At 59.0% G+C, this 15,237-nt stretch overlaps 5 protein-coding genes across 5 annotated transcripts; 4 read left to right on the forward strand and 1 right to left on the reverse strand.

Moving 5' to 3' along the window:
• Window positions 1-610: 610 nt before the first annotated feature.
• Window positions 611-1,819, forward strand: ColSpa_04955 (putative phosphoketolase; the record flags this gene model as incomplete). The annotated part of the gene is made up of 3 exons (XM_049271167.1): window positions 611-763; window positions 820-1,044; window positions 1,097-1,819. The coding sequence occupies 3 exons, from the start codon at window positions 611-613 to the stop codon at window positions 1,817-1,819; spliced, it is 1,101 nt and encodes a 366-aa protein (XP_049127124.1).
• A 3,101-nt stretch (window positions 1,820-4,920) lies between these two features.
• ColSpa_04956 (uncharacterized protein) lies at window positions 4,921-6,351 on the forward strand (the record flags this gene model as incomplete). Its single annotated transcript, XM_049271168.1, has 2 exons — window positions 4,921-5,534; window positions 5,607-6,351. The coding sequence occupies 2 exons, from the start codon at window positions 4,921-4,923 to the stop codon at window positions 6,349-6,351; spliced, it is 1,359 nt and encodes a 452-aa protein (XP_049127125.1).
• Window positions 6,352-7,826: 1,475 nt separating this feature from the next.
• On the forward strand, window positions 7,827-9,022 carry ColSpa_04957 (nucleoporin GLE2; the record flags this gene model as incomplete). Its single annotated transcript, XM_049271169.1, is given in 3 exon segments — window positions 7,827-8,093; window positions 8,154-8,605; window positions 8,620-9,022. 3 exon segments carry the CDS (start codon window positions 7,827-7,829, stop codon window positions 9,020-9,022), a joined length of 1,122 nt encoding a protein of 373 aa, XP_049127126.1.
• A 687-nt stretch (window positions 9,023-9,709) lies between these two features.
• On the reverse strand, window positions 9,710-10,449 carry ColSpa_04958 (uncharacterized protein; the record flags this gene model as incomplete). Its single annotated transcript, XM_049271170.1, has 2 exons — window positions 9,710-10,189; window positions 10,279-10,449. 2 exons carry the CDS (start codon window positions 10,447-10,449, stop codon window positions 9,710-9,712), a joined length of 651 nt encoding a protein of 216 aa, XP_049127127.1.
• Window positions 10,450-12,168: 1,719 nt separating this feature from the next.
• Window positions 12,169-12,357, forward strand: ColSpa_04959 (uncharacterized protein; the record flags this gene model as incomplete). The annotated part of the gene is made up of 1 exon (XM_049271171.1): window positions 12,169-12,357. The coding sequence occupies one exon, from the start codon at window positions 12,169-12,171 to the stop codon at window positions 12,355-12,357; it is 189 nt and encodes a 62-aa protein (XP_049127128.1).
• Between the last annotated feature and the right edge of the window lie 2,880 nt (window positions 12,358-15,237).

Below are 15,237 nucleotides of genomic sequence, written 5' to 3' on the forward strand. Positions count from 1 at the left end.
CATTTCCTCAAGCCTTGAATCATTGGGCCATGACGACGGAGGGTGGGAAGATGCGCGAGGTGGTGCGCCCAGACCGAGCAAGTGCTTCGAACGGCATCTTCACCGAGCATTGTCGGCTCCAAGCGGGCGTCTCCCCAGTAATATCGTTTTCCCCCTTGATGAGCCTCTTTAAATGTCTTGGCTGCCTCCATCAAAGTTGACGACAGAGCACTCAGGAACACCCGGAGAAACCGTGGTTGGGTCTCATCCACAGCCAGGAATACCGAACACGGCCGTCAAAAAGCAGCCCACGTGCACACCAGGTTGCCCAGCCATTGGTCACCGCCAGGGATCACCATCCTCCAGAACAACTTTCCAGGCCCGCGGGTACTATATATTTTTTTTCGGATGACATCTCGACTTTGAGCCTCGCCGATATCGATCTAGGTAAATTGGCCCGGCATGGCGCATCAATGGCCGATAAAAAAAACAATGGGGTCCTGAAGCGGAGATCGTCGGAATCGGTGGTGGTATTTATCAAGAGGCTTCTCCCCCGCATGCGACGCTGCAGTGTACCTGTCCCCAGATCCAGCCCTCCCGCGCATCTCGTCGACGATCGCTCTCCAGCAAGATGAAGGGTCTCGTGTTTTCAACCATCCTCGCTCTCGTGCCCGCTGCGCTCGCCGCCTGGCCTCAGGCCGAGGGAAAGGACATCAAGTACACGTCTCTCCCTGGCTACTTCTTGCAGGACGACAACAGCACCGACCCGAGTGGCTTTGACTACGTAGGTCCACATCTGCCGCATTGAAATGAGTTGACGCCCACTAACGCGTCCGGCAGGCGACGGTCAACTTCGGTCTCCTCAACAGGACGTACCCGACCGACAAACACTTCGACCCCGAAGGCGTCAAGACGCAATGGCAGCGTTTCGAGCACTGGGTTCAGTACCTGAACTCGGGCTGCCGCAAGAGCGACAGCGTCCAGTACAAGCTGTTGTTCATGGGCCGCCACGGTGAGGGTTGGCACAACGCCGCCGAGACATTCTACGGCACCCCCGCCTGGAACGTGAGACTGCCCCAAGCACCCGAATGACTCCCACCGGCTAACGCGACTTTAGTGCTACTGGGCCGAGCGAGACGGCAACGGCACTGCGCGCTGGGCCGACCCGCTCCTGACGCCGGCCGGCGAGGCCGAGGCCTACAAGGCCAACGCCTACTTCAAGGACCGCTACGCGACCCAGAAGATGCCCTACTTCGAGTCGTACTACACCAGCCCGCTGATCCGCTGCGGCTACACGGCCAACATCACCTTTGGCGACATCGAGGTGCCCGCCGACAGGCCCTTCGTACCGGTCGTCAAGGAGGGCTTCCGCGAGGGCATGACGGTGCACACGTGCAACTGGCGCTCCAACAAGACGTACATCGAGGAGACGTTCCCCTTTTTCGAGTTCGAGGCCGGCTTCACCGAGTACGACGAGCTCTGGCGCCGCAACGAGAGCGAGACGAGCGACGCGCAGGCGGTGCGGTCCAAGGAGGTCCTCGACGACGTCTTCCGCACCGACGACAAGACCTGGGTCAGCATCACGGCCCACTCGGGCCAGATCACCAAGCTCCTGGCGTCGCTGAACCACCGCGCCTTCCGCCTGTCAACGGGCCAGATCATCCCTGTCTTCGTCAAGGCGGAGATTATCGAGCCGCAGCCGGACCCAACGTTTGCGGCGCATGAGCCGTACTCGACCTGCGACGCCCCGCCGGTCACCAGCGTCGCGGGCCAGGGCTGTGTTTGCGCGACGACGGCGACGTCGGCGCTGTTCCCGGCGGCCACGCTTATGGCTGCGTAGGGGAGAGGGTAGATACATGGCATAATATTTGGGGAATATAGGCCGGATAGCCGTAATGTAATAATCCCAATAATGAAGACATTAAGAATTGTGACACACAGCCAGTCCGATGTGCCCAAACTCAAAAGTAGTCCCTACCAAGTGCCAACTTGAACCGGCCGGCTGGTACCATAGAAAACATACGAAGCAGCCCCTCCGTTCCATTCGTCCAAAGCGACAGTCGAAGCAAGAGATATCTAGCGCGTCAAGCGGGTGATGGGACGTCGGGCCCCCTCTTCCATCTAATCAAAACAGACAGCGCTTGGCGTGTGACCAGTGCTTCGTGCTACGGTGGTTGGCAGGGTTGTGATAGGGAGGGGGACTCCTCGTTGACGGCGGTGGCGATGTGGCTCTGGTCAAGAAACAAGCCCCGTCGCGTGGGCGAGGACATGAAGGGGTAGCGTTCCTGCCGGGCGTCCGGTCCACGTGGGATTCGAGCTTCTGGAATGCTTCAGGGTCTTTGCGGAGAAGAGGGCAGAGGCCCGCGGGCAATGGTAAGAGGATCAACTCAACCAAAGGCGCGTGCTCTGGCCCGGAGGTCGTAGCTCTGCGCTTTGGGCACTTGGCAGTTCGTTCGGGGCTTTTTAAACCTGCTGAGGACCAAGGTAAATTCAACGGCCTGGCGTTGGTCACTTGGAGGAGGACGGGGGTGAGGGGAGAGTATGTGCGGGTGCTTGGGCGTTAACCGCTTGGGGGGCAGACGGCTCCCTTGATCCGGGAAAGGGGGAGGGGGGGCTGGTAGCTTCCCTTGGCGATCACTGTGGTTATAGTTGTTTTTGTTGTTGTTGTGTTGATATCCCACGGATGTTGTGCACGAAGGGAAGGGCGTACTTTGGGTACGCTTGGTGGAGAGGGGAAGGGTTTCACGATGGAATCAGACTTGGCTAGCAGTGCGAATGGCAGCGAAGGAGCACCGGAGTGGCAAGGGTAGGGGAAGCTTAGCACGCCTTCCGGGGAATGAATGCTCTGGATTTCTGCCAGCCATCGGCGGGTTGTGTCTTCCCCCGGCGGGCGGATATCGAGAACATGGACAGTGGCGTGGTGATACTCTCTGCCTCAAATGTGTAACTTGGACGCGATAATGAGTGTCGACGCCCGCTTCAAGCAAGGAATGTGGCGTGCGGTTCGACCAACTCCCGCTCGCGGCACATTCCTCCGAGCTGCCCTGGCCTGCCCTGGCCTGGACATTTTCGCCGAAGCTGTGGCCGTTTCCCCAAACTTTCGGCATCACACGGTCGGTCCTGGTCGAGTGGCTGGCCTTGTCCCCCCATCCAGATGTCCGGAATGGAGGCGACCCTCGACTTTGGGGAAAGACGGCGTCATAGCATCGGTCGACTCGCGGTCGTGGACGGCCATGAGCAGCGAGGCACCTATGCCGCCGGACCGCAGGGATGAACGCAGCTGGACTTGGACGTAGGACTCGGTCGACTGAGTCAATTGGATGTAGGATGAGCCGATGTCGAGGGCGGTTTGACCTCGCCCTTTTCCCGTCGCCTGCGGGACGCACAGCATCGGAGCTCCCAGGTACCAGTATTTGGTTCGGTGATTTCCGGCGGCTCATTTTGTTCGAGGGGTTTATTTTGTTTTATCCTCTCTTGCTCTTATGCTCGCTCGCTGCCCAGATGAACCCCAGGCACGGCTCTCGTTCAATTTGCGGCTCGATAACCTTTTGAAAAAAAGCTCCGAGCCCCGCCAGGGTCTCAGAAAGCAACCCCCCCGACTGCGTCCCGTCCCCTCCCAAGAGCCACGACTACCGAGATCGTCATACCGACACAAAGACACGGCCGCGAACGGACAAAACCGATACATTGCATCGAGACCTTGCTCATCATCCCTCTCTCAACGACTGCCTACTACGCACCTACGGTGGCCTTCCGTACGCCGGACACAACCAACACCTGAAAACCACACCGCACCACCTAATCCAACCTACATAGATAGGAGTGGAAGAAATAAGACGCACATCATCCCTTCTCGCCTAATGCGTCCAATCCCCCCTACCTAGTCCAGCCGAATCCACACTCAACCAAGCATTCGCCTCTGCGACTTGGAATCCCACCCAAGGTCCATATCCCAGCTGTGGCCGTCCACTTTTCATACCATCGAAGCAACATCAAAACAAACACAAACAACACGAGCAACTCTCTCCCCCCCCCTCTCGACGGCCCATCCTAGCAGTCCTCCTGCATCACGACCGTCACAGGCTCGTCAGGACTCTGGAAGAAGCAACTCTCGTCACCCCGCGCAGCGCTCCCCGTCTCCATTCTTCATTAAACTCAACCTGCAGGCTTTCGCTGCTAGCCTAGCCCCAATCTGTCCGAATCGCATCCTGCATCAAGTGCAGCAGCAAGGGGCCTTGCGCTAATCTTACGCTGCTCCTCTCGCGACCACTGAACGGGGGCAAAGGAACTATTGCTACTGCGAGCGTCGCAAACCATCTCCGCCCTGCAGAACAGCATAGCGTTCGTCAGCAGGAACCCGGCACGAAAAAGTGGCCTCCAAACCTCGAAGCGACCAACCGGAGAGTGGGCGGACAAAGCAAAGCAAGTCATAGTGCTAAGCAAGGGGGAAGAGAGCCACCCGCAACCGACGGAAGGTTTCCAGCGAACGCATAGCAAGCAAGAAAAAAAGGATAATCTGGTTTAAGCAACCCTGGCAGGTTCAAGCAGAAAGTCGCTCCACGGCGGTCCTGCGCGACAAACAACCCCCCCTCCCATTGACCACACACACACACACCACACCACGCATACGCACCGCGCGCGACAAACCTAGCTGCGGGATTCCAAGCACCGCCGGCCGCAACACCACCTCCCATAGCTCCGGGCCCAATACCACCTCGGCCTGCACCTGGATTGGAGAGCTGCGCAACCCAACCCACCGATCGAACCGGCCCCTCGCCCGGCGCCCTCCATCGCCGGACTCCTGAACCTGGTTGTTGGTTGCTGCCCCCCCTCCTCTCTCCCCTGACGGACGAACCATCACGTCGCCCTTCGTCTCCCGTACCCATCCAGCCAGCCCTTTCCCAGGCTCAGCCTCTAGGCCCCCCCGGCCAACTCAAAGACATGCAGCGATCCGGCTCAACGCCCACGGCCGCCAATGCACCATTCTTCTCCTCCTCCTTCTTCTCCTCCTCCTCAAAGTCTCGCCCCGGCACGTCATCAGGCGAACAGCAGCAGCAGCAGCAGCAGCAACCTCAGCCGTCCCAGACCCAACCGCCGCCGCAGCCCTCGCCCTTCTTCCCGCCGCCCCTCCAGCAGCCTTCCGGCCCCAACGTCCTGGTCAAGGATCGCAAGACCTCCTTCGGCCGCAAGACCTCCTTCAGCTCCCCCTCCAAGCGCCGCGCCAACAGCTCCAGCTCCGCCGCAGGAGGCAATGTCGTAGTCACCGACCGCAACGTCCCGCCCGCACTCCCCGACTTCGCCCTCGCCGCCGCCGCAAAGATCACCCGCGACACGGAAAACATCCAGAGCCCCGCCTCCGCCGACAGCTTCACCAGGATGCTGAGCCGCACGCAGACCGGCTCGACGAGCATCGCGCCCAGCGACCGGCTACAGCCCCCGCCCGTGTCTGCGACGCACCCCAACATGTGGCAGTCGAGCGAGTCCGTCGTGTTACACATGCAGATGCTGGAAATGGCCAACAAGAGGATATCGACCCTGGACTACCTGCGCAAGGCGTATGTGCCCCTTTCTTCGTTCTCTACTGTAGTTATCCCTTTGACGACTAACTGATTTGCCCCCTCAAACAGACACGAAGGCCGAGTGTACTGGTTCAACACGATCCTCTTCGACAAGCCCGACCTGGCCCGCATGCCCTCGTACGAATCGCGGAAGCTCGCTCGCCGGGCCACAAACTACCTCTTGCTCGGCCTCTCCCTCCCCACCGTTGTCGACCTCTACGCCAACACCCCGATCGAGTTCCTCCGCAGTCTCAACAACCTCCTCCAAGAGTTCGAGTCCTTCCAGCAGCTCCACAGCGAAGGCGGCAGCTCCACGAGCTCGCTCTCGCGCGCGCGACTGCCGTCCATGTTCCGGCGCCAGGGCGGGAAGTCGCGGCGCAGTACGAGCGGCGCCAACGACATTGGATACCCGCTCGACTCGGACCCAGGGAGCGCCAGCAGCTACGGCGGCATTGGGGGCTCGTCGAGCGCGAGCGCGAGCGTCATGTCATTCGCGTCCAGCGACAACGACCTGCTTCCGGGCGAGGTGTACACGTACCTGCTGACGCCGTCGCTGCCGTTCGAGCCCGACTTTTACGAGACGTTTGCGACGCTCTGCGAGGTGCTCATCGATGTCTACTCAAAGGTGCTGACCCTGGTGCCCACGCCGAGGGAGACGACGACGCCGATTGCCGAGCTGTTTGCGAAAGCAGACGCCAAGGTGCGCAAGATCATTGTGCAGGGCGTCGTCAAGGAGTTTGAGGACAACAGCAGAGCGCACATCAAGACGGAGATGGGGAACATTGGCAAGGTCGTGCTCGGGGGCTTAATGTGACGGCAACGATATATGTGGATGGCATCATGTCTGCAATGACCTGCATTTATTTATGGAGTTATTTGGGGTGGGCTTTACGAAAGACGGCCTAGGGTCGGCGCAGGGATCGCAACTTTTCACGGGTTTAGATATACCATGCATGTTCATGTTTCTTTTTTATTACTATTTTATGTATCATGATGGAACTCAGAGGCAAACAACCTCGAGCCAAGACATTGATAATGGAAGGAAACGAAAACGAAATATTTAAAGTGTTCATCAGATACCATAACGCATGTTTTGTCGTCACAATGGCGGCCCCTAAGGACTCTCACCTCAGTGCTTGACTCTATTTGGTAATCATCATCGAACGTGAAAAATGTGTAGACAGACCTCTCTCGCTTGTCCAGGGCATCATAGACGGGGGAGACTTCCCACGAAGTCCAGAGTGTAGGTGTCTAGCCCCATGGCGGACAGGCAAGAAATGCCCGGGTTTTGCTTGAACCCCCCTCGCACCAAGAATAAGCCCCATCGAGTAACACGCCCACCCCGGCGAAGGGGAGGACGGGCAATCGCATACCTATCGATCTCGACGAAAGACTCCTCCGACGAACCCTTGAATTCGCCCGGCAGGCGACCTCTCACACGCGGCCACCCCGTCATCAAAGGCACCAGCCCTACCCAAGCACACCAAGTCTCCCGATCCCAGGCGCGGACTCATATCTTCATCCATATGGTCCCGGGACAAGCAGACTCAGGTCTCGAAAGGGCAGAACGCCGACGATGTAGCGACGGAGCGGGGCGGGCAGAGAAGCCATTACGTCCGGACGCAGGTCTTGGAGGTCAGCCGCTGTGCTTCTATGGCGGCGCGTTTCCGCGGCGTTTTGGTTCCGCCCCCAGAAGGGGGGGAATAACGTGTGTCCGGGGACTTTCTCCCAAAGCCTTCTCTTGGTCCAGAGGACCGAGACGCCTTAGAAAGACGTCTCTGTTTGTGAGCTTCGATGGCGATTTGTCGGGCGAGGGGGGTTGAAGAGAAGAAGAAGGAAAGAGGGAAGACGTGAAGCTCGCAGTTTTTTTATAAAGAAAAAAGTCGAGCCGCAGGTGGGGCGCCGCTTGTGGCTGATCAGCCTACCCAGTGGGGGGAACCGGGCTCGAGGTGGTGTGGTGTGGCTTGACCTCTCACGTTAGCACTTACAGCTTGGTAAGGTACCCAGGCAAAAGAGAGGCAGGCACGCAGGCACCCAGCCTTGTGGCTTTTGCAGCCAATGGGGAAGCAGCGTTCACTTTTCGCATCGCGACTGCCTTCCTGCCTGGGCTGGAGCTTCACCCCCCAAGATCGATTTTCAGCAGCTATTTGAAGCTGTCGTCGACCTCGCTCCCCTGCTCAACCGTCCGACCAAGCACCTCGACACCAATTTCACTTCGTCTCCCCGCTCGAACGCATCGAAGCAACACCGCTCTTCCACACATAGGTTGACCGACACACAAACGACACCATGTCGGGCCTGTTCGGCAGCGCGTCCTCGTCTTCGTCGAGCAACACTGTTGGCGACCTGAAGCAGGACGTTGCGCTCAACAACCCTCCCGAGGACAGCATCTCCGACCTCGCCTTCTCCCCCGCCCAGAACCAGGCCAGCGACTTTCTGGCAGTAGCCAGTTGGGACAAGAAGGTCAGGATATACGAGATTGCACAGAACGGCCAGAGCGAGGGACGGCACGCCTACGAACACGATGGACCCGTGTTGAACTGCGACTTCTCCAAGGTACGACGACGTCATATCTCTTGAGTTTGCGTATACCCTTTGCTAACTCTACCCGAACAGGACGGCACAAAGGTCCTCTCCGGCGGCGCCGACAAGGCCGTCAAGGCCTGCGACCTCGCCTCGCAGCAGACGATCAAGATCGGCGAGCACGAGCAGCCGGTCAAGTGCGTCCGCTTCTTCGACTCGGCCAACGGCACCATGGCCGTGTCGGGCTCCTGGGACAAGACGGTCAAGTACTGGGACATGCGGTCGCCCACGCCCGCGGCGACGCTCACCTGCCAGGAGCGCGTGTACTCCATCGACGTGCGCAACGACCTGCTCGTCATCGGCACCGCCGACCGATACATCAACGTCGTGGACCTCAAGAACCCGACAAAGTTCTACAAGACGCTCCAGAGCCCGCTCAAGTGGCAGACCAGGGTCGTCAGCTGCTTCACCGACGCCGCCGGGTTTGCCATTGGCAGTATCGAGGGCCGTTGCGCGATCCAGTATGTTGAGGATAAGGATGCTAGGTAAGTTTGAACAGAATGGGCCTCGAGGACGACAACGGCAGACGGCTAACATGTGTACAGCTCCAACTTTTCATTCAAGTGCCATCGCGACCCCCCGCGAACAACGTCACCAACGTCTACGCCGTTAACGACATCTCCTTCCACCCCGTCCACGGCACTTTCAGCACCGCCGGCTCGGACGGCACCTTCCACTTCTGGGACAAGGACGCGAAGCACCGTCTCAAGGGATACCCGAACGTCGGCGGCAGCATCACGGCCACCACCTTCAACAAGAACGGCTCCATCTTCGCCTACGGCATCAGCTATGACTGGAGCAAGGGCTTCCAGCACAACACTCAGCAGTACCCCATCAAGGTGATGCTGCACCCCGTCCAGGCGGACGAGTGCAAGCCTCGCCCGACGATGAAGAAACGGTGAATAAGGCAGGGGAAAGGTCTGGTGGGGACGGTTTTGAGGGTTCAGATCAGGCTGCGGCGGATGCGGACCGAGAGACTAGGCGCGAAGCGTTCGGGGCAGACAACAAGCAGAAGCTGCCACGCCGGGATGCCCGTGTAATGTATGAGGGGGGAGTTGAAGAAGAAATCAAGGCTGTCAGGGCTCAGCAAACAAGCAGTTTTCATAAGGAATCGCGGTATCATGCTCGCGGAAAGGAGTGTAAGGCATAGGGCGATACCAAATTGGCAATCAAAAGTTTATCACAATCATACGTCTTGCAAGTGTCACGGTGATCGAGTTTGGGACGAGTGTGTTGGGTCAGATCTGCTTGTGCAAGATCCAAATCGAGCCGTGGAATTTCATAATGGTCCTCGTGCCCAGTTAAACCCCCGAGTCTCCCCTCGAGTTGGTCCGTCCCATCCCATCCCATTCCGCCATCAGGTAGCTATTAAAAACTCATGTTAAATAACCGAGAACCCGTTGCGGCCGCTTCCCATCCAAAGCAGGCCCAACCGTAAGAATATCAACCGCTTTGCTTTGTAGTTTCACATCATGATAATCATCGCCCCTTTCTCTCTCATCTTTTACCAACAAAAGAAAAAGAGGAGTGCATTCATCTCCTCTCACAGTTACTCCTCGGCCCGTGAGGAGCATGACGACGACGGCCGTCTAGAAGGCGGCCTTTTGCTGCTGCGAGCCCATGACGTCGTTGACGAGGCCCTTCCACAGGTCCCTAAGGCCGGGCTGGTAGGCCTCCTCGGCGGCGGCCTCGCTCTCGTGGGCCCACTTGAGCTCGACGCCGTCGACGCCGAAGCCCTCAATCTCGGTCAGGGCGGCGGCGGTGGTGACGTTCTCCGGGTGGGCGGCGACGACGGAGATCTCGGGCCGGGAGAGCGGGAGGTCCTCGACGGCGGGCTGCTCGTAGAGGGACTGGTGTTTTGTGGTGAAGGAGTCCGGGAGCAGGGGCATGCGCATGCCGGCGAACTCGTTGGAGACCTGGGGCTCGTAGGACATGGGCAGGGTGGTGAAGTCCATGGAGGCGATGGGGGCCGCGGAGGATGCGGACGAGGAGAAGGTCTGCATCTGGCGGTGGGAGGCGCGCATGGGTTGCGGGGTTGGGCGGTGGGTGGTTGTGAGGGTGCGGGCGGACTGCGACGGTGTTAGTCGGGGTTTTTTGTTCCTCCTGTCAGGTTTTGGGAAGGGGAGGGGAGGTTTTGGAGCGGGGGAGAGAAACATACGTCGTGCTCGCGGGGGCTCCGGTTCTTGAGGAGCTCGGCGTACTTTGGCATCAGGACGGCGCCCTGGTTGACATTGTAGTGCGACTCGAGGAGGCCGCTGGAGCGGCTGGCCGTGGCGGCCGAGTTGATGGAGCGGGTGAGCTTCGCAACGGGGGCGGTGATGCGCGACATGATGGCGGGCGGGTGTTGATTTGTTGGGAGTTCTGATGGGAAGTGGTTGTGTACGTGGTGTAAGTGCCGACCAGGCTAGTAGTGGATTGATTGCGGTTGAGGAAGATGGATGTCGATTAGACGGACAGTCGAGAGATGGGAGACGAAAGTCGAGAAATTGTTCGGTGTTGGGTATAGCAGCACAAAGTACAGAGACACGGACGGGTGGGTAGCTTTGAGAGACGATGGACGATGGGAGGGAGAACGAGAGAGGGGGGAGGGAGTCGCACGGCAGATATACGCACAGAAGGAGGGACGAGGGAGCGAGGACGGGAGACAGATTGGAGATGAGAGAGATCAGAGACAGAGCTTCACACGCTGCACGCTACAGACACCACACCCACACCCACACCCGCCCTTCTCATACACAGACAAGCATTCACGCACACCCCTGAGCCTGGAACTGGGAGCGGAAGAGATGGACTAGAGCCAGGTTTGGATTGGGGATGGGACGGGCATGGGCGGCGGTGGGATGTCTGCAAGCCGCTGCCCTGGCGTCCTTGGGTCTGGGTTCGGGGGGAGATGGGATGGATGGGATGAGAACGGTGGTGGAATGGGTTTTACGGTAGGTGAGGGCGAAGAGAGGGGGCCAGCAATACAACAGCGCAAGGAGGTACTTGTCGTTGTAGGAGACGTGGAATTGGGGTTCAGGTACAGGTCGCGCTCGTCGTCCGTGTGCGAGGTACGAAGGAGGTGGATGTACCCGGAGGTCCGGTGTGGACGGCGGAGGCGCAAGGTCAGCAGCAACAGCGTTGGGCCCACCGTCCACAGTTTGCGTTTGGCTCTTTTGGCGGAGGGCGAGCCGGGTGCCGGGAGTGGAGCGGGTGAGAGGCGTTTCCCTGTTTCCCTGTCGAAAAGGCGCCTCTTTCGGTGTGCTGGACCTGTGTGAACCAGGCTCAATCAGTGAGCGAGTCGAGCCAGTTGAGTGAGTCGAGTGGGAGATAGACTGACAGACCGACCCCCAGAGTGAAGTACCCCCGTACCGGTATTGTTGGGGAGGGATCCAATCAGGATCAGCAGGGGTGGGACATGGGGAGGGACACACAGGGACGAGAGCCAAGGTCTATCTTTGGTTGGTTGAGTGGGGGATGCAATGTACGTGTCGGCATTCAAAGGTTGTTTTGGGGCGGTCTTGACATGCACGCTATCATGCCACTGCACGTGCATAAGGCGAGTGTTAGTCTTGGTCTTCTCCCGGAAGCATTCGCCTGGTTCTAGCTCGACGGTGAAAGTCGCCGAGTCCAAAGGCAAAAGGACCTGGTTAGACCTTGGATACATCCTTCTGACCGTGTCAGTACATTGCACCGTGGCAGAGGAAGTAAGTAGGACGACTAAACAACAGGAACCACGCTGGGGGTATCTGGGTAGAGGGTTGGAACCAGAACCGGCGGATCTACGGGGGCGCGTGAGCTGACGACGGGAGGGGAATGGTGCAGGTGTGGCATGTTCAGTGGTTAATCGGGAGGAGGGAGGGAGGGGGAGGGGAAGATCGTTTACCGTGACCGCTGGATGTGGACAGCTAGGGGATCTGGTTTCATGGACCGACTTTCACAGAGTTTCCGACTATCTGCCACTGCCGTCAACGCCTGTGTGTCTGTCTTGATGGGCTCCGAGATGGAACGGTTCCCGTTTGCAGAACTGATGTACAGAGTGGGGGCTTCTTGGCGAGAGACGCAGAAAATGAGGCGACGGAAAAGGGCAAATGGTGCCGAGAGGCAGATGGGAGTAGAGGAGTCGGCGACACAAACCTGGAACTGGCGGGAGTCGCGTGTCTTGGAGCGGTCAGGCACTTTGATGAAGCAGCTTCGTGACCCTGCCAAGGCGGGCGCCGGGCGGGACGGACGAGCAGCAGTCGAGTGCAATACCTAGTGCCCTGCGTTGCCATAGCGCGGAGGGTTTCTGGGTGGTCTGCTTTGCCCGGTGCTTGGATGGGCGCGAGAACGAGCGAGCATCCCGCCCACGCATCAATGTGTTGTGAGTGCCCCTCCGTGCGTCACTGTGGTGTGCGAGTCTAGACTAGTCTTTCCAAGTGCGGCCTGCGAACTGGCTTTCGGGTGTCAGATTGTCAGATTATCAATCGTGCAGGGAGCAGCCTAAGGGGGGGAGGAAGAGGGGAGGGAGGGAAATTATTGACGAGAGAGACCCGAGGACTCGAGACTTGAGTGAAGGCAGATCCCAAACCAAGGGAGGGGAGGCAGGCCGGGCAGCCAGCTTTGCATTGCAGACCACAAAAGCAGAGACGGCAGCCAAGAGCGAACATCAGACAGGCACGTTCCAACGTCGTTCCCACGGCTCTACGGTGGGTGGTGCGTCGCGTGCCCCCGACGATACCGATAAGAAACGGGCTGGGCTGGCTGTTGGACACACTCTCAACAGAAAATACAATGTAGAGACGTCCATACCGTATCGGGGTGGATGGCTCGGGATGGCAATGAGGCAAAGCAGCCTGCTAACGAGCCAGCACATCTGCTTTGCCGGCCGGGGACTTGGCCCCCCCGTCGCATGAATAAGTCTCCAGAACGCCAAATTCCGCGAGCCAAAGGTCCGCCAGTACGTACGTGTCTGGTCCACCGGGCTTTGCTGCTCTTGTTGTTTGTTTGTGTGTCCCTGTACATCATGTACGGATGGAGTTGGCAGTGTACGTACACTACTTCATTGCCTCTGTGCTATACCGGTAGACGTAAATTCAGGGATACGACGACGGCTTTGCGAACCAAGCCGTGCCGTGTCGGAGCCGTATCCATCAAGATGCTTGTTGAGCTGAGTTGGCTATGCTATGATATGCTGTGCTGTGCTTGTCGACTCCCAAAAAGTTCCGTCCAGGAACCTGCTGCTGGGGGGAAACTCTACACTGCCTGGGCTTTGCCTCGACAGTTCCCACAGGGGAACTTGAGGCGAGCAGGGACGGGAACAGGAACAGGAACCGGAAAACAGGGCGCCCTGCCAGACTCCCACAAAGTTCCCCCATCCCCAGCCCCAGCCCACGGCGGCCAGTCGGGGGAAAGAAGCGTCCAAAGCTTCGAGACGTTGAGGAGCTTGGGCCAAGCTGCGGGTCTCTCCCTCTCCCGTTGCTACATAGAGTCGTAGAGGACGGGTACATGCAGGCTGCTTCCCGCCGCTCCACCACACCAAACACACACCGGTACCAACACCGCACTGCAACCGCTCGCTGACCGGACGCTCACTCACTCACTCACGCAGGTCACTTTGGTCGACCAACAGCTCACACCCGCAGGAGCGCTCTCTCACACTCGCACCACTGACAGCCACTGCTCCTACACCTCAATCGAGGAATCTTACGCACCCGGGGCCCCTCGGATGAACCGTCAGAGCTGCTAAGGCACGGCTGGTCTCCCGCTTGACGATTGATGACCGAGACACGCATTGGCGCTCTTCTCCTTTCGTCTGTCCTTCGTCTCCATTCTCGCTCTTTTCCCAAGCTTCCGGTCCTGTTTGCCTGTTTTCACGTCCATTCTGGTCTCGAGTCAAGGACAGATACGTCCTGGGCATCTTCTTCGTCGTCAGTCGCCCTGAAAGGTTTGGTTTCCCTCCCCCTGCCACACCTGCCTACCAAGACATGCTGGGGCTAGCGCTGCCCCCCTGCCGCATTGCCGCTGGGAGGGGGAGGGAGGGACCTGCGACCTGCGACCCCATGATCGCCTGCGTCTCGGCTGGGCATGCCTGGATGGGCTTCGCTCGATCAACTTGACTGGCTGGCGGTCCTGTGTAATAGGCAAGACGTTCTAAAAGGAGGATGCCGTTGCCCTGAACTCCGATGATCGCACTGAGCCAAGGCCAAACTACCTACATGGTGGGGAATTGCATTGCTTGCCAACGATGGGGCAGTAGTGTAGGATAGCATAAATACAGACTCGACAGCCTGGCAGACAGGAGACAAGGCGACCGCCAGGGCTATGAGGAACCCAGGGCCCCAGGTACCTGGTGAGAATCCGAGATGGGAGCTTGCAGAGCTCTCCCTCACCGCTTGGGGTTCGGGGCTGGCAAACGGGGCCCACCGCGCCGGGGATGGGTGCCGCACGCCGTCGCTCGTCGCATCGTTTCTGGAATTGTCGTCGGCGTGATTGGCCAGTAGGGCGGGCGATCGGCGCATGGCCAGATCGTTGGGAAACCTTCCACGTCTCTCTCTCTTGCTCTGCTCTCCACCGACTTGCGTGTCGTTGACGAGACGCGCCCCGCGACAGGTACGGGAACCCTTCTCCGACTCGACGAGGGAAGCTCGACGGTGCGAGGTGCTAGAACTGCGGATAAGCCAGCGTGCACCCTGGGACGGCTGGCTAGGGTGCCGTGACCCGGAGCGAACGGCAGCCCTCCCAATGCACATACGGAGTTACTCCGTCACCCTCTCTGTTCTCATCGCCAACCCAACCAAGGAGCTTATGCAGGCTACACTTCGGACGGCGTCTCGGTCTGCTGTTCACTGCTCCAAGAACTCGGCGACACTTTGCTCATGAAATCATCGGAAACCGCAAAACACCGCAAGGGCTGCGAGGACGTAAGTCTAAGTGGTGACGACCGTCTCGAGAAGCGCCGAAGGGCCCAAGAATCCCGACATTCTGATACTCGCGCCATGCAGAATAGTGACCAGGCCTGCCCAAGAACGAAAGACAATGACGCCGAACTTCGGACCAATCCGTGGCAGTGGGGGTCGTACGGGCATTTTCCCTCTGTTCCTCGATAACATGGAGCGAGTCTGTGCGACGACGAGTCCCAAATGAACCAGTGGCCCGG

Source organism: Colletotrichum spaethianum (assembly GCF_022836535.1).
Source record: "Colletotrichum spaethianum MAFF 239500 DNA, contig11, whole genome shotgun sequence".
Classification (NCBI taxonomy): Eukaryota; Fungi; Ascomycota; class Sordariomycetes; order Glomerellales; family Glomerellaceae; genus Colletotrichum; species Colletotrichum spaethianum.